Raw genomic sequence first — 22179 nt, 5'->3', positions numbered from 1 at the left:
TAAAATATGCTTAACTACTCCTGGTAGTACCAATGCCAATACCAAAGAAACAGCGAACAAAATGATCATGACTAATGTATATTTCACATGGTAGTTTCTTTTATTTTACACAGAATTCAGAGTTTGGAATCAGGAACAGCGGAGAACAGAAACAAGCGGACAAACAGGTGCTTCCTTTAGACTGGTCCAGGCGACCTCCTACACAGGACAAGAAACGTATCACATAATAATGGTAAAATGCTTTTATTTCATATTTCATTTTATTATCATCTAAACAGACACTCACATTCCAGTGTGATGGGTTATTCCAGGTCATTCCTCACTTTGTACTCATGTACATCTGTGCTGTGCTGCTTGAAGAGCTGCGGGTGGAAGACAGATACCTCCGGTCATTTAGATGTACCAACTGGCTATATCAGAACATTCTTCATATTCAGCTACGTCCCATCATAATCTGAGATTATTCCCTGCGTTCTGCAGATCAACAACTAATGAGTGGATTTTGAGAGAGCTTTTAATTGCCGCATCTTTACAACAAAATAAGGAAACCAAAATGATATATAAGTGTATATACTAAAATTTGACGTGAAAACACAGCAGACTGCTGATCGTCACTATTCACTGCATCATCATTGCGCGCCAGACAGAGGCCAGCAACAACGGCAGAGGAAAAAACAGCTGGAAGGTTTTCATACCGCTTATCTGTCTTTACATTCTGAGGAATGTTGAAACGTTTTAACTTAAAAAAGAGAAAGCTGTGTGGATCGCTGGTGTGTGTGTCGCATTGAACACTACCTCAGGGCAGTTGTGTGTGGCGTCTCTATGACGACCAGCTACATTGAAGGGTACTATCTCTGGGTACTATCTGCAATGGAAAACAGAGCAGGGCCAAACCGAGTGTAGTAGAGTCGAGTCGAGGCGAGTTGAGCTGGTACTGGTAATGGAAAAGCGCCATTTGTGACACAGTAAGTGCTGCATGGTGGACCAAGTGCTGTGTGCTCAAACTTTCCCTCATTACTATCTTGCAGTAAGTCATGTAATACAGTCATGATGGGTTAACAGAGTCTCCTCTCCATACTAATGAGAGATAAACTCAATGGGCCAAAAGAAACCCTGAGTGAATTACCCATAACACTGACCTTTTTTTTTTTTTTTTTTTAAATATAGATTATATGTAATCAAAATGTTCTGTGTGAAATAGTGTGTCATTTACCAAGGCCCAGAGGAAAGCAGATGTTCCAAAGGCAAGACCCACTCGAAACCAGTTGGGGTTAGCAGTGTCCGGCTTGGAGCTTGTGAATACAGACCTGGATCCAACTGAAAAAAATACCAAAAGAGTATGAGGAACCACACTGTTTTCAATTAAAAATGAACATTGTCTTGGCATTGGCAGTCAGTACTCAGAACAGCCATGAAGGGAAGTAACGTTACCAAATCAGTGTGAGAAGAACGAACCCTAGCCTGACCGTATTCCATTTCAATAATACTGTATTTTAATTTAGTTTGGCTCTCTACGCTCCACTGTATGTTTTGGTGGAAGACGGCTGTGGAACAAACTGGACCGTCTAGCTAACTGAAGAATTGTTCCTATCCACACTAAAATGATGTGGGGTTTCCACAAAGGTGAGCAGCACTGATTGCAAAAGTTCAGAAAGCACTGTAAAATTGCATTACATTGCTAACTTGATAAACACTATATGAATATACTAATATGCACTGCCATGAAATGCACAACTTTAGATGAGGATACAATAATCGCTCTTGCGACTGCAGGGCTACAAGAATGCTAAGCTAAGGTCAGACTTCAAAATAAACACGACATTCTCGTTGTAAATATCAGGATAAAAGGCATGTCTTTTAATATCATGAGCGTGAATTAATTACCATTTATGTCAGAATCTTACCTTTGCTGAAATAAACAGCTCTAGATAATAACCGGTCGAAAGTCATTGTAGCTAACGTGAAATGACAGCTCCGTTCGATTTGCGTTCCTGCCACTCCGCGGTTGATTAAGCTTCCTGCAAGGAGAGAGTAGGTGATGGCAGCAACACCGATAAGTCGCTCGGACACTCTTGGGAACTGTTATTAATGACATTTGTCTTTTTATACTCAACAAATATCTTTATATTATAAATGTGAAGCGATTGTATTTTCATTATTCAGTCACCATCATTACCATCAAACATGAATCCTCGGTGAACATGTACGTAACAGGGCATGCATTAAGAAAATGTTTAAATCCCTATGACGAACTATTTTGGCTTAAGTTACATTAAGGTAACCAGAATTATGTTTTGTTGAAAAATCACTAACTTATATTAAGAAAATCCCCACTATCCTTTTCCACCAAATTAATTTCTTGGTTGAGGATACTAGAGTCCTATTATATGTGAAGTGCTGCTTGATGTGTTGTTATCTGTGTAACTTTACCTACTTTTACAACATATCCATATAATTAATGCAATATTTTACAAAGAGGGATCATCTGCCGAGAAGCAAGGCAGTGCTAAATGTATAGAAATTTCAATGGAATTTGGTGTGCAACTTTCGAGACAGTGCACAGGATACAGGAGCGTAACTACCTGCACTCTCCAGCCAAAACGTATTATTTTAGAGTTGTATTATTTTGGAACGTATCCGGGTGAATTGTAAATGACGTATCATTAAATAAAACACCGTGTCATGTCATTATTTTCAAAATACCGTTTTGTCTAATGCATCTTTTCCCTCCTTGGCCGTGTTTGGCACGCAGACTCAGAGCGCAGCCTGACCCGGAGGAGAAGCACATCGGCCATTTTGCTCGGAAGGGGGCCTGGGTTTCAACACGTGAGAGAGAGGAGCCTGAGACAGTCCAGCATCTCTGACTCCAGGAGGATATTATTCATGTGTGAACCGACAGAGGCATAGGAAGCCAACACAATGCCCTCAATCACCCTACCGCCGAAGGAGAACGCTCTCTTCAAGAGAATATTGGTAGGCTAAATGCCTGAGACAGCGTTAGCTTGCTAGCTAATGCTAGTTTGCCAAGTAGCCGTTAGTTGCAGCAGTCAGAGCAAGTAGCCAGGGAGCTGCTAGTGGATTAACCAAAATATTCAGTAACGTTACACCAAACGCATTGTAATAACCTCGACTTTGTTAAGAAGTGTAAGTTGAAACAAAGCATTTAAGTAAACAGTATAACGTTAGCTGGTTAGCAACCAGTCATGTGGTGTCCTAAGTTATGCTTTGGCCTTACAACACATCCAAAGTATATCAGTGACAAAGCTGCCTGACACATGAGAATCACACACAACCTAGGTGGAGAGTTGAGTTAGCTTTCTAGTTCATCGCTAAACGTAACTTATTCGGCTGCGCTGTCAATAAGGTTAACCAAAATTTGTCCCGTACATGCGATCAAAGTAGTTCAGCACACAGTAAACTTAACGTTAGCCCCAGCACCTGCAGGGTACTTTTCGAGCCAAATTTCATTTACTAATTTGGAATTGTAACAGTTAACTTTCTTCTTCACAACATGCCACGGATAGAAAAGAGCGAGTTGGTTACTAAATCATTTAAAGTCACATTTAAATCCCCCTTATCAAACACGCCAAAAGTAAAGTCTAACTATTGTGTCATTGACTGCAGCTAGCTTGCACAGTGTGACTACAGTACTAACAATTTATACTATTAATACTACTCCTGGGCATCCGGAGGTCTGTCTAACTTGAGTGCACTTATTGTAGTGGAGTTGGCAGGATTTCCGCTGGCGGGGCTCTGAGCCAGGCACATCCGTCTGGCTGCTTGTCTGATTACATCTCATCAACAGCCCTCCATCATCAAGTGCTGCTGCTTCCATTTATCTCAGTGCCCTCTACCAAGGAGGCAGTGTTTGGTGTATAGATGCTTGGCTGCTCTCAGCAGGAAGACGCTGGTATTTCTGCTGCTCACTGGAACACTGCGTTTGCATTCAGCACACTGGCAATAATGTCCTTTTCATTCACTTTTAACCCGGCTCTCTGAGGATTAGTGCAGCGGAGAATGACAGGCTGCTGGCCCCTCAGATGCCTGATGTAAAGTTTGCTCTCGCTTTTGTTGCAGAGATGTTACGAGCACAAGCAGTACAGAAACGGCCTGAAGTTCTGCAAACAGATCCTGGGTAACCCAAAGTTTGCTGAGCATGGAGGTAAGACACGAGCTACTTGACTTGCCCCCTCACACCTAACTAGTAGGAAACTGTGAACGACAGCATGCTTCACTGTCACCTTGTTCCTGCTGTGTTTGAATGGAGAACCTACTAGTTCTTACACAAGCTTTGTGAAGTAAAATGGATGGATCCCTGGCAACAAGGAAAAATCTTATGTTGGTTTGAGATTAGGACTGGGCTTTCCTCAATTTGGGGCACCAGTAGCTCAGTCCGTAAGGATTAGGCTGGGAACCGGAGGGTCACCGGTCCAGTGGCAGCCCCCTCACTCTGACATCTCTGTGTTGCTATGGGTCCTGTTTGTGCATGTGTGTCTTTCTGACATGTGTGTAAATAATAACAGAGTGAAAATATTGAGTTTCCCCTTTTTAATTAATAAGTATAAAAATATATCTTCTTCTTCTAATACCAATATAACATGTTCAATAAATGATCAATAAAGTGAACAGATGTTTGAGAACCACTGCTTATGGTTTTACTAGAAATTGATCTATTATGTGCATAATAGAGCAGGATCCTTTGGACGTATATGATGATTGTTGTCATGGCTGGAAGGATGTGATTTGATTTTTCATTTAGTCTAATTGAAAGTGTAAATGTAGTGTGAGGCAGTACTATTCACATACTTTGGAGTACATCTGGTCTTGTTCAGCTATGGCTATAATGTTTGGATGTGTTCATACTTCTGGCCATATAGTGTAGTTCAGGGGGAAGTAATGAAGTTCTCAGGCTGATCCAACCTGTGTGACTTTCATCTGGGAAACTCATAATGTGACTCAGCAGTGTGTACGGCCCATCTGGGCATATTCCTGATGAGACGCCAGATGGTGTCCTGAGGGATCTCCTCCCAGACCTGGATCAGGTCTGAGCTCCTACGCAGTCTATGGCGCTACTTGGCAGCGTCGGATGCATGATGCATAACACCCTAGAGGTTCTCATCTGGATTCAGGTCTGGGGAACGTGAGGGCCAGTCAGTGGCATCAATGCCTTTGTCATCCAGGAACTGCCTACACAGTCCAGCCACATGGTGCACAGGAGGGACCCAGGGTCCACTGCAGCGTTTTTGTTTAAAAATGGAGTTTTAAAACGAATATGATGTGTGTGTGTGTGTGTGTGTGTGTGTGTGTCCGTGTCCGTGTCCACACCAGCGTTTCAGCCGCGTATCAGAGGTGATCTCCATTCTACATTAAAACAACTTTAAACGCACATCTGTTGGCCGTTCACGTACACTGGGCTTGCGTGTGCCGGTGTAAACATGAAGCAGATGGTCTGTTCTGTAGTTACAGAAGATTCAATGAAAGAATAAAGAAATAGAGACAAAGAACCACAGCAGATTTTTTATTTTTTTTGCATGCACTAATAACGAGCTGGGACTGTTACTGAATGTAATACGGGAGTTAAAAGCGGCTGTGACAGACTGGAAGTCGTCACAAAGTAAATAAAGCGACATGCACAGTACAAGTGTAGGCTGTAAGTGTTATTTGCACGGTATGAAATATTTTAATAAAAATACCAAATCAAAAACTCTGTCAGTAGCATCGTGTTTCTGCTTTGCATGACTTATAAGACCCAATCAGAGAGCCAAACGTGAGCGTCTTCGTTATCGTTTCTACAGCCGTTAGAACACTACCTGGAGTTTTAAAACAAATACGGGGTCGCCGCCATTTCCACACTTCTCCTTTTTAGGTGTTTTTTTCCGCCGTTTTAGTCTGGACGGTAGGTGCAAACGTAGCAAAAGGTCTCTGTTTTAGAACCAAAATGCAGTAGTGTGGGTGGGGCTTGACACTGGCTCTGAGGATTTAATCCCAACACCTAGTTTGTAAGGACCTGATGTAGGCATGGTGTTGGTGATGCCGTACACAGTCCACTTGTTAGTAATGCTCTGAAAGGTACTCTGTTAAAGAGAGATTTTTGTAGTCTTCTCCTAACTTGTGCCTTTCCACAACTTTATCCTGAAGCCCCCTGAAAGCACCTTTTTAACCATGGTGTATTCTTGGAGTTATCAGGTACTACTAGAAGTGGATTCCTGAAGGTACAGCTGGTTTTATTCTGAAGTAATCAAAACCACTGCAGTTATTGTCTGGTGGGGCCCAGTTATCCTGGTGTGTGATCTGGAAGGTGATTGATTGTACCTGAACCGGTTTATAATGGTTAATGTAGGGGGCTGATCACTTATCCAGACCTAGTGTTTTACCAATAAAATTGCGCTAATTGTTCTGAATTATAAAAAAATTTCACTTTGATGTTGAGGTTTATAATGTCTAAATACAGCTGGAAATAAAGTTTGATGTACTTACTTTTCATTTCCAGGGTGTAGTGAGACAAATAGTTGGGATTTTGACAGGCTGTGAAGAGTTTTTATTGGCTCTGTGCATTGCTGAACTGTCCTATCCCAGCTCAAGGCTGAAGGTGACTGGGACTACTGTCTACTGTCTACTACTGATATTTTAGAGCTAAAAAAAAACACACCTGCTATATATTGATATTCATTTTTCAGAAAACATAAACGAATAACTAAAACTGATCCTGTAAGTTAGTATTTTATTAGTATTGTGTATAGTATGAGATAATAAATACAAAATACAAAATAATAAAGAAAAATAAAAGAGCAGCTATGCACCCAGCCCCCTGAGTGGTTTACAAAATGCTTTTTATTTTTTTTTTTCAACCATATCCACTGTTTCGGTGGTTTTCTCCTGTTCCTCAGTTAGTTTTGTTGTTGTCAGCAGCTAACGGGGGCGGGGCCTGCTTTCTTAGTTTGATAAACTGATCAAGAACAATATTGTGATTGGTGGCTTGCTGTGCATGCAGAGTCTTCTTGTCACTCACTAGCAACAGACTCTGGTTGAGTTAATTTGACTTTCTTGACATTGCACTGTTCTGCGATGTGACTATTGCGCATGGGCACATTGTGATGACGATGCAGAAATGATATATTGTGCAGCCCTAGTTGGTAAACAGGGTCAGTGTAACCCCTCTCCTCCTGTTTGTGCTCCAGAGACACTGGCCATGAAGGGTTTAACCCTCAACTGTCTGGGCAAGAAGGAGGAGGCCTACGAGCTGGTGAGACGAGGCCTACGCAACGACCTCAAGAGCCACGTCTGTATCCTTTCATCCAGCCCGCGGGGGGCACACATTTCATCTTACACAACAGCATACACTCTGCAGCACCCTCCAGAACTTGCTTTTGAACTTTTTCTGCTTGGCTGCTCTTTTGTTGAGGATATAAACCAGTCTTTTCATTTAGTGGATGTGTGTTTGTTACATTTGGAAAACACCTGACACAAACACCTGGGTAGTGTGTCCATGCGGGTTTTGCTTCCTCAACTGGCTCATCCTCCAGGCTGGCATGTGTATGGCCTGCTGCAGCGCTCGGACAAGAAATACGACGAGGCCATCAAGTGTTACCGCAACGCTCTGAAGTGGGACAAGGACAACCTGCAGATCCTGCGTGACCTCTCCCTGCTGCAGATCCAAATGAGAGATCTGGAGGGATACAGGGTGAGGGTCGCCAGAGAGAACAGATGGGTTTAAAAATAGAGCCGCCCAGAAATAAGGTCTGAATGGAGGGACACAGTATGACGAGGGAGGAAGGGGGTTGGGGTCAGACAGTTTCCCATCCTGCTGTGATGTGTGAAGTGATGGTGGAAATAGACAAGTCAGTGGTGGACAGGATAATTCAGCTTAAATATTACTGCTTACAGTTGTGTGTGTGTGTGTGTGTGTGTGTGCTGTCATGGTCTCCTTCTCCAGGAGACTCGGTACCAGCTGCTGCAGCTCCGTCCGGCCCAGCGGGCCTCGTGGATCGGATACGCTGTAGCCTATCACCTGTTAGAGGACTTTGAGATGGCTGCCAAGATTGTTGAGGAGTTCCGTAAAACACAGCAGGTAGGACAAAGCTGTCTAATCTAAAGGCAAATATAAGCTCCGCTACAACAAGACTAAAGCACCATTTAAACATCACAGGAGGTTTCACTGTGCTCGTTTGTAACTGGACTCATCGTTCCAGACTGACAGGATGAAATAGACTCTGTTGGCAAGATAACATATAACGTGCATTTCATCCTTTTTTTTCATGGTTTGATTGAATCCAGTGTTTGATTCCTGCTGTCTTGAAGCTGGGGTAGGTCACTTTGGAGAAACCAGCAAGAGCTCCACCTGTGTTTATATGCTTTTCTCCCGTGTATGTGCGCATTCTCAGACGTCTCCAGACAAGGTGGACTACGAGTACAGTGAGCTGCTGCTGTATCAGAACCAGGTCCTGAGGGAGGCTGGCCTGTACAAGGAGGCCCTCGATCACCTCAACAACTACGAGAAACAGATCTGTGACAAGCTGGCCGTAGAGGAGACGAGAGGTGGGTCGGCGCTGTCCTTGCTGTGGAATAGGTTCATGTGTTTAGGTAGAGGTGGTGAAAAGGTTCGGTCAGTTCTCCAGCTTTCTGTGGACAGAACGCTCACCTGCTACTTTTTACAGAGCACTTCAGCTGTTTTGAGCTAACCGAATTTAAATTGGCACCCTGGTGTGTGTGTGTGTGTGTGTGTGTGTGTGTGTGTAGGAGAGCTGCTGTTGAAGCTGGAGAGGCCTGAAGAAGCTTCTGAGGTCTACCGGAGACTCCAGGAGAGGAACCCTGAGAACTGGGCCTACTATCAGGGCCTGGAAAAGGCCTTAAAGCCAGGTGAACACCATCCTCAGGCCCACACCTTCACATAGTTAGACTGGAGTTATTTATTAGAGCTGTACCAGAATCAAAGTTCTCAGTGAGTCGGGGAGTCAGCTTCTGCAGTTTGTCTGATCTGTTGATATTTTTCGGTTATAAATACTCGGTGTTATCACTGTTGTTTTTTCTTCAATACGCCTTACCGACAGTTATGGCCTGCTTCATACTGGCCATTAAGAGATCCCTACTTGTGTCTCCACAGACTGTTTTTCTGTGCTGCCGTGGAAGGACAGTAACAAAGAGAGGGTTTCTTCAGAAACTTTGCTGCCTATGTTCCTCATCTGTCATTTATAATACCAAATTTACTATGCAGTGATTAGACAGTGATAGACAGTACCTTGTGACCGACGAAATGCCTCCTCCTTTTTTTAACCGGCATTATTTCTACCAAGATCTGCCGTATATCCTGGATGTACTTGCAAATAAAACCGTGACTCGGTCTTTGAGAAACATATATTCCAGCGCTGATTTTGGTAAGAACATGTCTACCTTTGTTGAAGGGCTGGGCGATATGGCCAAAAATGTTAGCACAATAAACAAAATTCCCTATCATTGGACATCGATCATTATCACAATAAATGTCAAATCATTATTTCCTCCAAGTTTAAAGGTTGATTTTTCTTTTCTTTTTTTCTCAGATTTATTGATTTATTAAACATTTGTTATTGTTTTATTGCCCAGCCCTGCTTGGTTGGAAGATATAATAATTCAGTGTGGGAGGCCAAAGTAGACTGCAGTATTAGTGGGTAATGGTGAGGTTTTCTGATCCGTGTGTGTGCGCGCGCGTGTGTGTGTGTTTTTCTCCAGGGAGTAAAGAAGAGCGACAGAAGATTTATGAGGACTCCTGGGTGAAGTTTCCTAAGGGCCTGGTTCCCCGAAGACTGCCTCTTAGTTTCCTCACAGGTGAACACAGTGCAGCCTGCAGCACCACACAGTCAAACCAAAATGTCCTGGATCTCTAGAGCTTCTGTTTTCTGCAAATACTTAAGCACAGCCTTTTCTTGATTTATATATGGGCTGGTCAAGTAAACGCATTACCGCCACCGCCGCCAAGCATAGGTACTTCTTAATCGATTAAATAATCTGTAGAATACTCCATTACTAAAATAATCATTAGCTGCAGCCCTAGAAATATTATTATTATTATATAGAAAAATAATATATAGGGAAAAAAAAATATTTGGGAACAATTCACCTTTGGCGGAGTGTACAGATAACAGGTAACAGTTTCATTTTGTACGTTGACTAACACATGAAATTACCTTGAGGTGACCACAGCTGATGAACAGCAGTGATCCTGCCCTGGATTTTATGTGGACAGCTGGGCCAGTCAACACGTTGCAACTCTGGATCAGACCCTATATGTTGTCACTCTGTTGCAGTACAAATCTCACTTTACTGTACCTTTTACTGTTTGTTGTGCTGGCCAGGGGACAAGTTTCGTGAATGTCTGGACACCTACCTGAGGATGAACTTCAGTAAAGGCTGCCCACCCGTCTTCACTACCCTCAAATCACTCTACACTGACAAAGAAAAGGTGAGCAGGGAGGCATTTAACATATCAGCTCCCACATTTAAATTCTCATTGTTCCTGGTCTGAAATAAAAAATACTTGTTTTGAACTTGTTTTCTCCCCACGCAGGTTACGATCATTGAAGAATTAGTACTTGGCTATGAAACCTGTTTAAAATGCTGTCGAATGTTTAATGAAAATGGTGAGTGTTTTTCCTTCTCATTGGCCTCAGTTTATTTGTTTGATGTTGATTTATTTGCAATTCGAAACCATCTGAATCAGTCAGTGTGAGTGATGGAAACTGTGTGCAGATGATGGGAAGGAGGAGCCCCCCACCACCCTGCTGTGGGTACAGTATTTCCTGGCGCAGCACTTTGATTTCGTAGACCAGCCCAGCCTCGCTTTGGAGTACATCAACACCGCCATCGACAGCACGCCCACGCTCATCGAGCTCTTCCTCATCAAGGCCAAGATCTGCAAGGTTTAGTGTGAACTCTACACATACAGAGTAAACAGGCTGGCATAGTGTACGTCATTTTCGCTGATGTTGGGCCTTTTACGTTTCTAACAAGTATTCACTCTGGTCTTCTTCCACACCTCCTCTGCCCTGCAGCACGCAGGCAACATAAAGGAAGCGGCTCGGTGGATGGACGAGGCTCAGGCCCTGGACACCGCTGACCGCTTCATCAACTCCAAGTGTGCCAAGTACATGCTGAAGGCTGGCCTCATCAAAGAAGCAGAGGAGATGTGCTCCAAGTTCACACGGGTAAGAGACAGGAAGTAAGATAAAGTAATCTGAGACTTATATCCATGCACCATAGCCTCCTGTTGTATAGCAGCACTCAACAGCAGAGCCAGGGTTCGAGTTACGTGGGAGCCAGTGGGAGCTCTGCTGCCATAAGGAGTGTCTGAGCTCCAATGGAAGCAGTAAAATCATGCATCTGCGGGGGTCACTAATTCATTTATCAACAACCATTATTTTGAATCACAAAGAATTTATTTTTCATTGTAATTAGGACCTACTGTTACTTACATTAAACAAGATAAACAGACTTAAATGAACACCCTTTCATAATGAACTACGCTGCGCATCACATGACTGACAGGATGGCTGCACTTCTCCACCATCAGCCACTAGCGTGCGGACAATTTTGAACGAACAGGTCAACTCATTTGTATTGTAGCCTACTGTATTACTTAGGGCTACAAATGATAATATGCTTGCTACTGTGTGCTGGCGACAAGCAGTGCGTAAAATAAAAACACTTCAATATTACCATAAAGGGCAGAATTGCGGTCTCTCCTTGAGCAATAGTCTTTGATGGCATTTTTCAGGCGATTGAAACTTAACGGATTGCCTAGTGTGCGTGTGGCCTACACCCTGTTGCAATATCACAGACATCTGGGGCAAGTAGTGGACTGCTGTGTGTGTGTGTTTGTGTGTGTGTGTTTGTGCGTTGGCATGTGTGTGAGAGAGAAATGTTGAATCACGTAATAAGCAATGATCTCTCTCTCTGCCAGCCCCCCGCCGCCGGTAACGTTAGGTAATATATTAGAGACCCTGACGAAGCTCAGATTATAACTGGAACCCTGAGGGCAGCAGTCGTCTCATGTGTTCTCGCACAGACTTCGCTCGGTAAATAAAATTGGTAGACTATTAACTTATGTTAAAAGTTGCGGTGGATATTTTATGCACGGACCAGATACAGCAATGGTGAACACAGGGTGCAGATGTTGGTTTCAGTTGTTTGATGGACCACGTCATTAATAAGGCGGCTCACCTGCTGCCGTGATAAGGGATCGCGGCTGGAAATATACGAGTTCCCAGTCTTTTAGGGCGCTTTATAAAACATACTGCTGATGGAGAAAATGGACGTTGTGATGTCTGTCAGCCATCGCAGATGGACAATGGCGTTGTCTATCGGCCCAACCCTAGCTGGGGAGTTCTACTGCATGAGTAAAAAGTTGTAAGATGCCTTCAGTGTCTCCAGCGGGAGCTGTGAAGTCTGATAAAGGTCCTCGAGTGACGTCACGTGAGTCAGCGTCGGCTGGGGCATTTTTACTGTCCATCATAAGTTGGGCAATGTTTTAGGAGTGTAATCCTAAATCAGTTCAGTACTCTTAAAGTAGCATGAACAAGGGATTTTAAACAGACTTGCCATATCAATAATTTTTTTTAAAATTTTCAGTAAAGCATAAACAAAAGTCACAAAGCCATTCTAACCCTGTTGTAGGAGGCATTTATAAAGAGGGGATAAACGCTTGTTGGAGTAAAGAAGATTAAGATTAGAGGCAACCAACATGAGGTTTCTAAAGATGGTTCTGATTTTGATATTTGAGCGTTTTTGTTTTTTTTGTACTTTTTATTGCTTTTAAACATAGAAACAGTACAAATCACAAACAGCCACAGTACATACATTATTAGACAGTAGACAGAAAATGTGAATATAATGAAAATAATGACAAAATAATGAATAATTCAAACACAGATGTATATTGACCTTAAAATGTTATGTTAAATAGTCGTGTGAAAATAGATAACCTACAGTTCTAGTTTTTTCAGTTTTAGCATTTTTAAATCCCATATTCTGATAAACTGGCCAATATTGTTTTGTTTTTTTTTTCTCCATCCACACAAACATAAAGTAACCAAAGATTCTCCCTAACAGTTGTATGTGTAGTTATGAGACCTCACCAAGATAACAAGACACAGTTCAGTTTTAAAATAAACTCTCTTATTGTTATAAATAGTACTTTGAACTAAAGTACAGCTGATTGCTGTGTTCTGTGGTGGATTTTCCAGCAACACCTGTGTTGCCAACAGGTGAGTTACAGAGTGCCCTCTGGTGGACAGAGTATGGAACGACAACACGCTTCTTAATTGTCATTTATCAGCTGACACCGATGCCAGTCAGTCGGGCTCTAATTAAGATGTATAATCTGAATTAATAATGTTAAGTATTTGACGGAAATCAACTCAAATGTATATAATACTACAAAACTGAATTTAAAATGAATATTTAGTCCAGTGTGACGGGCATGGCTTGTCAGCTCACTGAGGTTTGACAAACGGGTCTTTAGTTAGTGCCTCAGAATCTTCCTGCAGGTTGCTGTCCAGGGGAATACTCTCTGTGTATCCTCACCTTTGACACAAAATGTTATCCACCTGACTCAACGTTTGCTTGACTGCCTCTCATTTCAGTCCTGCACCACTTTGCTTTAGCGAGATGTTTCGCGGCCTCTATGTTTGCATCAAACCATTCCCCCTCTCTTTCTATCACGGTGCCACTCTGTCATGACGCAGCACTAACAGCTGCAGTAACGTCTCCCGTGTTTCTGCTGGTCTTTGGCTGTACAATGTGATAATGAAAGTGTGTGTGTGGTTTCAGGAGGGGACGTCTGCAGTGGAGAACCTGAATGAGATGCAGTGCATGTGGTTCCAGACAGAGTGCGCCCTGGCCTACAAGGCCATGAACAAGTTTGGAGAGGCCCTGAAGAAGTGCCACGAGATTGAGAGGGTAAGCTTCTGCAGCTGTCGTCCGCTAAATCTTATTTATAAACTAGGAGCGAGACAACAACCCACACTGAGCATTCAGTGCTTGAACAGATCAGGGATCAGATAAACGTTACAACAGCTTCCTGGACCTCCTGTAACATTTCAGATTTACAAACTGGCAAGTACTTCTTAGACATCACATTTACTTAGTTTTTATTTTTAGATTAGAAAGCTATGCGATCTACCCAAGACAACAAAGTGTAAATGGGGTCATTGATGCTCCAGTCCGAATGTGTTAGTGGTGACTCATCCCAAACTACTCCCTGTGAACCGTAACATTTACAGTCTTACTAATTACAGCCTACATTGTAGCACACGAGAACCAGACATTCAGTGCACGTTCCACCCAAAAAGGTTTGGCATTGTGTCCTGGGGCTCGACGCTAAATTGAATCTTATCAAATTTCACACATTTATTCTCATAGCTGTCTTAAAGAAATAACGATTCTGAATTCCATATAATCACACAGATAATAGCTACCATGGTAACATCAAGTCCAGAATGTGTAACTGGTCGTACTTCGTTAATCCAGACTCATTAGCCAGCCCAGAAGAGGACATGTTAAAAAACATTCTACCTGTCCTTATCAGATGAGTCTGACTTCCACACCTACCTGTCTCAGCGTACCTCATTCATTCTTTAAACATCAGCTGATCTAAACACAGTCCCCCCCCATCAGCATTTTGTGGAGATCACAGATGACCAGTTTGACTTCCACACCTACTGCATGAGGAAGATGACGTTGCGCTCCTACGTGGACCTGCTGAAGTTGGAGGACGTCCTGCGGCAGCATCCATTCTACTACAAAGCTGCTCGAACCGCCATCCAGATCTACCTGGCCCTGCACGACAAGCCTCTGACTGACGACAGCAAGGAGAGCCAGGCAGACACCGGTCAGACTGTGTGTGTGTGTGTGTGTGTGTGTGTGTGTGTGTGTGTCGAGTAATACCTCTCAAATGAAATCCTCCTTTCGATCAAAGAAGTTAAACGTTTAGTAATTAGTTTGTCAAATGTGATTTGTGTAAATATGTTTTTAAAGACGTGACTCTTAGTTTAGCTCTCGCCTCATCAGGTGTTCTCAGAGAACATGCTGATTGTCACGAGGCATCTTCATATCAGCCGGGCATAGTGTTGCTGCATGATTTATAATATATGTCCTCCTACCAAATATATGAGAACTGCAACTATGATGCTACACATTAGGGTAGTCTTTCAGTGGTAACACCTGAGCTTATCCTCATGTACAGGAAAATGCCTATGAAATAAACCCCTGTATTTACTTCTACTTACTATACTACTTTAGTTTTAGCTCTATTTAAATTGAATTTAAACTGTAAAAAATTGCAGAACTGTCTAGATTCCTTGTTTGGTAGAAAGTGTGTAGTGCACAGGTAGCGGCTGTTTACCGGGTTTCACTATTAACATTATTAAAACATCCAAAGAAATGCTCCGCTACACCAAGTGTTTCTGTTGCACAAAACTGTTGCAGCTTGCACAAAACAAAGTTGCATGAGCGGTGCACCAGCTTAAACTGCAGTTCTGATCAGAGACATGGAGGCTGCTGCACACCGGCTAAACTGGCCAAATTGAGGGACCAAACTGTGAAGCTATAGTTCCACCAAGAAACGGCTGAAGTCCGCAGTGTGGGACTCTTAAGTAGCACGTCAGTCTTGGGTACACCAAGACTGACCAGGACACTACTGAGGTTGACGGATCAACTGTTTAAAAAAAACTTGCCGTTAAAAGGTTACTGCTAAAGGAGCGAATAACTACATCAAATTTGATGCTACACCTGCAGGATCACCACCCAGCTTTGCACGCGCATATACAGGTAATACATAATAACGGAGTTACATAACGTGGCAGGTTGGTAGGGAATTAAATATAAATGTGTCACTTACAATCGATGCCGTAGCGGTGAGAGTCGAGCTCGTCAGCACCGCTGCGATATGAGGCCTATTATTTTCAATGGCTTGGTTTGTTGCTGCGTCGAGCAACGTGCACTGCATCACTTGGCGACCTTGAGTGCGCGCTGCGGTCAAAGTAGTGGAACTTTTACACTGACCAGCTTCCAGCTATTATTATTTTTATTATTAATAATTATAATAATAATTGATTAATAAATTAATAATAATACTTAATTATTATAGATGTATACTTGTTAATGTAATTAAGTATTAAAAATGAACTTAAGTAATTACTAGTGTTGTGAAATTAATTAATGCATAATAATCATGAAACCGTAATTATTTCTCTGACACTAATCGTACCAACATAATAATCGTGATTAGGGATGCAACAATTACAGAAGCACTGGTTTCACTAGTCTCAGTATTAGGACGAGGGGTGCATTTCCTGTAGTGGTTTACGATGAAAGCAAAGCTTTGTGGTCGGCTTCCTGACGAGTCTAAAACAGCTGCGCTAAGTAAAGCAGAAATAAATAACCATTAAACATTTAGCCAGGCAACACGTGTGGTCTTTTCAGTCTCCTGTTCCACTTCTGCAGGTCTCCTGTCAACATCAGAGTCATGTAACAGCAAACACGACGTGTCCAATTATGATTGTGCATAGTTCTTTCCTCATGTGTGAAAATGATTTTTTTGTTGCTGAGCATTGTATGCTTTTATAAGATAGCTGAAAATAGAGAGGTGGCAGAAAAGAGGAGAGAGAGAGCAAAAGGGACTTTCTAGTTCCTGCTTTAGTTCCTGTTGTTCCTTCTTTCCTGCAACAGTAAAAACACTGTTTACTGTTTGCAGAGAACCTGACAGACAAGGAGTTAAAGAAACTGCGCAACAAACAGCGCAGAGCCCAGAAGAAGGCCCAATTAGAAGAGGAGAAGAAGAACGCAGAGAAGGAGAAACAGCTAAAGAACCAGAAGAAGAAGAAGGAGGATGACGACGAGGAGATAGGAGGGCCGAAAGAGGAGCTAATACCAGACAAACTTGCCAAGGTGGGCTCACACTTAGCAGCTCTTTCAGCTTGCCAGAAGGGTTTGCAGCTGTGCTGTGAGGGGTAGAATTCTTACAGATTAGTAACGGGACCTGGTTCGCTTCTTTTACCAGCCGGAGAATCCTCTGGAAGAAGCTGTGAAGTTCCTGATCCCTCTGAAGAACCTGGTCCGCAACAACATCGAGACTCACCTGCTGGCCTTTGAGATCTACTTCAGGAAAGGTCAGACTGAGTCCATTAGCATGCACTTTAACCACGTTTCACACACTGGTTTCAACAGTTCCCTCTGTTCTGTTTCGTTCCTGCAGAGAAGTACCTGCTGATGCTGCAGTCCGTAAAGAGGGCTGTAGCCATAGACCCCCCCAACCCCTGGCTGCACCAGTGTCTAGTGCGCTTCTTCAAAGGAGGTCAGTATCACCCACACTGAGCTGATGTTTGCTGCGTAGTACCGGGGCAGGTGTGAAACCACTTTCAGTCAGGAGTGCGGTATCGTGGGTTCAATAGACTGAAACCACACACTGTCCGTCTAACTTGGATTCACTTTCTCAGTAGGTTGACTTGGCTCAGTTTGGGTTAAGATTTTTAAAGCTTATATTTTTTGTGTGTATAGTGAGTGAGAGTGCGGAGCTGGCGGAGGCAGTGAGGACGGTGTTGAAGCAGGAGATCTCCAGGCTGTTTGGGGAGAGCAACCCTCAGAGCTTCAACAAAAACTACCTGAGCCAACACTCCAACTCTATCCCACACCGACTGGCTGGTACGCAACACACACACACACACACACACACACACACACACACTGATACTCAGATCATCATCTCTCTCTTAAAGTCCAACTCCACTCACAACTATCTTTGTCTAATTGCTGCTTCACTCGGATGTTGCTGACGTTGCTGTGCAGAATGATGTCTGCGGGATTAAGCGGTTACCGGTGTAATGATAGAGCATGGTAAAATTCCCAATACTGTGCAACGTCTGCCACAGTTAGCGGCTGCTCACGAGAAACGGCAACACGCATGCAATTGTCAGCTGGCATGCACAAAAGGGTCAACAATAAGCTTCAGTTTTGTCTCAGTATTTTTGCGGGAAAGTCCCGTGGAGACACAGTCTCTTTTACAAGGAAGTCCTGTATATCACAAATAAACAATTTTTCAACCATAAGTTGAAATGCATTACACTACACAATACAAGATTAAAATGCAGTGATGCGAATTAACACAATTTGTAAAAATATTTACATAGGCAAAATACAATGAGTAATAAATGCATAAATGAAAGTGAATGAGGAGATCAAATGTAGATATGTAAGTACAATTGGTCAAAAAATAGTTTTTTAAAATGAGTGCATGTGCCTGTTAGACTGTCGGATATTTTTGAATGCAGCTATAGAAATTGGTATGCCAATCTTAAGGTGAGACTGGAGATCCAGGACGAGAGCCGTAGTAAGACAGACTCCTCTTGGCCAGTTTTGTCCTCATGTTGGGTACTTTGCAAAGCAGTCCAGCAACAGATCTTAAATTATATGTGCTTTGCATGGGAGAAAACTTTCAACAGATGTAAGAAGGCAAAAGACCATTAATGGCGTTTTAAATGAAAATGTACCAGTGTGTAGCATCCTGCGTGTGCTAAGTGTAAATTGGTAAATTGGCCATAATTTACCATTCTGTAAAGGGTGCAGTGATGCGTCTGATAGCCAGTATTTGTAATGAACCTGAGAGCCGCATGATAAAGAGGGTCTAGCTTTGAAAATGTAGATGGACATGCATATTGATGAATGAAAATCTTGCAGCCAGTTTTTATACGTGTAGATCTAAAAAAAACAAAGATTTTAATCTATATAAAAGGGCCAGGGTAAATTTAAGTGTTTTTGCAAGAGCTTCAATGTGTTTTTGAAAGGTAAAGCTTTTGTCCAGCCAGATACTCTTAATGGTTACATATTGCAGGGTGTTAATGGCGAGATCTCGGACCTTAGTATTACTAGGAGCAAATATCATCGCCATAGTCTTTTGTGCATTTAAAAGTAGTTTCAGGTCAAATAGAGCAAACCGTCTAACTGCAAATTTGCACAGGTAATTTCAGGTGTGGGGGCACAAGAACGCGAAATTGTATCATCAGTATACTGATAATACTGTGAATGTTTAATCTTATTGCAGACATTGTTTATATAGATGATAAAAAGCAGAGGACCCAGAACCGATCCTTGTGGGACACCTTATTTAGCGGGAAGTGAACAGTTTAGGATACAGAGACTAATGAATAGTAGGGGTGCTACAAGTAATCGTAACAGCAACTAAGGTAGTCGACAAAAATCGATTTATTAAATTAGTTGGCAGCAAATTTAATAATCATAATGTGATATATGCATCTGTGTTTCTGCTGCACTGATATTGAATTGATATTGTTTGCCTTTTCTTTTTATGAACACAGAGCAACACTTGTGTATTTACCCTTGCGCTGCAGCAGCCTTTACACTAACATGACAGCAATTATTTTCACTGTGGTGAAGGTGTTAAAGAAATGCTAGTAGGGCCCACCTAGTAAAATTGCTGCTGTTGACTTTTCTGTAAAAGTGGCTGCTGAGACCAACGTGAACAGTTGTGTAACGAGGTGCATGTCTGAAAGGAGCAGTTGTTTTGAAACAAGGTGTGTCTCTGGTGTTCCCAGCTGCTAAGATGATGGTCTACCTGGAGCCTTCCTCTGATAAGATGGCCTGTGAGATAGCTACAGCCCTGGATGAGTCACTGTCCGGGAGAAGCATCCAGGTATGTGGTGATTTAGCAACAACTGCAGAACCAGACATCACACACCCCCGTGGTCTTTGTCTAGAACGTGTCCACAATCACTCAGATACACTGTGTGTGTTGGTGTTGCAGATCTGTACTGAGGTGCTGGAGGCTTTGCGTGACGGGCAGCTGGGCGAGGGCCAGCAGAAGGCTGCTGAGGCTTATCGAGCCGCCTGCCACAAGATCTACCCCTATAGTCTGGCCTTCATGCCTCCCGGTTACCAAGACAACAGCACCACAATCAGTGCCAACGGCGACCTTTCGGCGGGAGAGCACGACGACATGGCAAACGAAATGTGAGCTCTGACAAGAATGGAGGGGGAGGTGCGACAAGCCGCCAGACGCCTTAGTCCGCCAACACACCCATTTCCCCAACCCCCCCTCCGGTCCCTGGGCTATGGCTGCTGTGAGTCGCCCCCACATTGCACTGATCTGGTTGGACTGAGCGCCACAGGAAAGGGAGCTGGCACCTGGAGGAAGGCGATGCCCATTTAACTTTTTTAAACAATAAAAAAGGCCCTGTCCACAGTTGTTCTGTACTTGTAAAAAACAGATAAATACAATATGGGGAGGCAAGAGGATTTTGGGAAAAGTGGACATTGGCTGGCTGAGATGGCTTCTGTAAACACAGTCTAGGTTTTCTATAACTCCTGTGTTTTCATGCCATGTCCTTCTTGAAGGTGCATCTGCTTCTCACGTTTTTAAAAGTAATTTATATATTACAAACTGACACATGGATTAATAAAACAATGTTTGCAAAACCAAACGGTACCATTGTGATAGTGGTGGTGGTGTTGAGGGAGTGTTGTTGTTCGGAGTGTGAACTGCTGTTTGCCAAAAAAAACAGACCAGACAGGAAAACTTCATACTGATCCCTGTGTGTTTGCTCCTCTTCTGTTTGACCCTGAAGAAGACATGACCTGAACACCTGAGCCGCAGTGCAGCTACGACAGAATATTTGTTGCATGGGGAATCAGCAGTGTCCACCTGTGTCCCAGTTCTCCTGAGAGCAGCTGGCTCATCCAGCAGGGGGCGCTGCTGGACTCTTTCCACTGCAGCCTTGTAGTGGTTGCAGGACTGAGACGTCTTCACAGGGTTCCTACACAGTATGAAAGCGTTTGTGTTTCCAGACTATTGCCTCCATTCTGTTATCTAAAATATGATAATGTATCTAAAGATAAACTGAACAGTGTTTTTCATGCTGTTTGGAGCAGGCAGCCAGCTCTTTGAGAGAGCGAGGGCCGGGGCGAACTTGAGGTCGTCAAAAAGCAAGGCATGAAGTATGGCCTGCGACTGTACCGTGCACACTCTTGCAGAGCTGCCTTTACACTATACAGTCAGTGCTGTACGCCTGCATGTCACTTGTAACTTATAACTACCAAATTCTGACATCTGCAACCAAATTAGTTTGAAAGAAAATGCGGCAATATGTATTTAGTTACATTCATTTGGTTATATTCACAAATCATCAAATATTTTGTGTGTCTGAACATTTGAGTTATGCAGTGAAATCAGAAAAATGAACAGACCTTCCGGGTAAGGAAACCCTACCTTTATGGCGGGCTGGATACAGAACAAACAAGGCTGCACAGAGACCGTGAAAATAGTTAACTTTTTTCAACCCTTTCAGTTCTTATTTATAAAAAAGACAAACATTTGGGGAAAAATAAAACACTATACTGTCATATTATTTACTCAATATATTAAGGGAAAATAGGAGTACAGGTAGCACCAGTTTACTTCCTGTTTGGGCAGAGATGTTTGATGGTGTCCATCTTTGTGGAGGAGTGTGGGCTGAGCGGCCACTGAATTGATTTGTACGAGTCATATTACATAGCTACAAAATTCTGGCATTTTGGCAACATAATAGCATCTATAGTGAGAATGTAACATCAGTGTTAACAGTTGGAATTAAAAATCATTTATTTACATAAACATCTAGCTAATTATAGTCAGATGTCTGCTATGGTCTGAATAATCTACCGAGATGTCTGGAAATTTGAGTCTGGAGTGGAATTTTAAAATGGAATGTTTCCAACACCTTGTTGAATGTATGCCACCAAAATGTAGGCAGTTCTGAAGGCAAAAGGGGGTCCAACCTCATACTAGCAAGGAGTACCTAATAAAGTGGCTGGTCAGTGTATATAAAGTATGCAATTGCTTACAGGAGAGCGGCCATAATTCTATACGCATCTACTGAACTAAGGCTGAACAGGGTCAGCAGTTTTAAGGTCCCTTGTGTGCACATCACTGAGGACCTCGCTGAACTGTTCACATCATGGATGGATTTCAGGAACTGGTTACTGTGAGGGAGGCGCGGTGGTGCAGTGGATAGCGCTGTGTGCCTCACAGCACCCTGTACCCCGCGTCCCTGTACGCAGGATAAGCGGTTGACGATGGATGGATGGTGACTGTGATGGAACTTGTTGGGAGCTAGTCAACTCCTATTAAAAAAGGTTTTAGGAATCCCAGGATGTCTCACA

The 22179-nt window shown here is 42.9% G+C and overlaps 3 protein-coding genes across 5 annotated transcripts in view; 2 read left to right on the top strand and 1 right to left on the bottom strand.

Moving 5' to 3' along the window:
• setd7 (SET domain containing 7, histone lysine methyltransferase) overlaps window positions 1–22179 on the top strand; it is a 519573-nt gene that overhangs the window by 421248 nt on the left and 76146 nt on the right. The window lies entirely within an intron of this gene.
• Window positions 82–3189, bottom strand: ndufc1 (NADH:ubiquinone oxidoreductase subunit C1). 2 transcript variants are annotated; one of them, XM_046031406.1, is made up of 5 exons: window positions 2704–3189; window positions 1905–2018; window positions 1214–1317; window positions 287–362; window positions 82–198 (listed from the first exon to the last, which is right to left on the bottom strand). In XM_046031406.1, exons 1-4 carry the CDS (start codon window positions 2786–2788, stop codon window positions 303–305), a joined length of 363 nt encoding a protein of 120 aa, XP_045887362.1. In that variant the 5' UTR covers window positions 2789–3189; the 3' UTR covers window positions 82–198; window positions 287–302. The 2 variants fall into 2 exon arrangements, with proteins under 2 accessions (XP_045887362.1, XP_045887363.1); XM_046031407.1 differs by lacking the exon at window positions 2704–3189 and adding an exon at window positions 2177–2201.
• On the top strand, window positions 2737–20462 carry naa15a (N-alpha-acetyltransferase 15, NatA auxiliary subunit a). Its single transcript, XM_046031356.1, has 20 exons — window positions 2737–2973; window positions 4078–4162; window positions 7179–7283; window positions 7524–7681; window positions 7934–8068; window positions 8382–8535; window positions 8737–8856; window positions 9706–9801; window positions 10329–10435; window positions 10541–10613; window positions 10723–10892; window positions 11025–11177; window positions 13801–13929; window positions 14647–14860; window positions 16724–16917; window positions 17030–17138; window positions 17225–17323; window positions 17527–17670; window positions 19578–19675; window positions 19787–20462. Exons 1-20 carry the CDS (start codon window positions 2920–2922, stop codon window positions 19994–19996), a joined length of 2607 nt encoding a protein of 868 aa, XP_045887312.1. The 5' UTR covers window positions 2737–2919; the 3' UTR covers window positions 19997–20462.

The sequence above is a fragment of the Micropterus dolomieu genome, linkage group LG19 (genome assembly GCF_021292245.1).
Source record: "Micropterus dolomieu isolate WLL.071019.BEF.003 ecotype Adirondacks linkage group LG19, ASM2129224v1, whole genome shotgun sequence".
Lineage (NCBI taxonomy): Eukaryota > Metazoa > Chordata > Actinopteri > Centrarchiformes > Centrarchidae > Micropterus > Micropterus dolomieu.
This window is presented reverse-complemented; position numbering and strand designations above follow the sequence as displayed.

Bases quoted from the DNA above. Each gene is read 5' to 3' on its own strand.
- ndufc1 (XM_046031406.1), bottom strand. From the start codon at position 2,788: ATGTGCTTCTCCTCCGGGTCAGGCTGCGCTCTGAGTCTGCGTGCCAAA. The intron at 2,019-2,703 runs GTATTTTGAAAA...CTCTCCTTGCAG, and splicing joins AAGATGCATTAGACAAAACG to GAAGCTTAATCAACCGCGGA. The intron at 363-1,213 runs GTAAATGACACA...TTCCACCCGCAG, and splicing joins CTGCTTTCCTCTGGGCCTTG to CTCTTCAAGCAGCACAGCAC.
- naa15a (XM_046031356.1), top strand. From the start codon at position 2,920: ATGCCCTCAATCACCCTACCGCCGAAGGAGAACGCTCTCTTCAAGAGA. The intron at 10,893-11,024 runs GTTTAGTGTGAA...TCTGCCCTGCAG, and splicing joins TCAAGGCCAAGATCTGCAAG to CACGCAGGCAACATAAAGGA. The intron at 14,861-16,723 runs GTCAGACTGTGT...TACTGTTTGCAG, and splicing joins GGAGAGCCAGGCAGACACCG to AGAACCTGACAGACAAGGAG.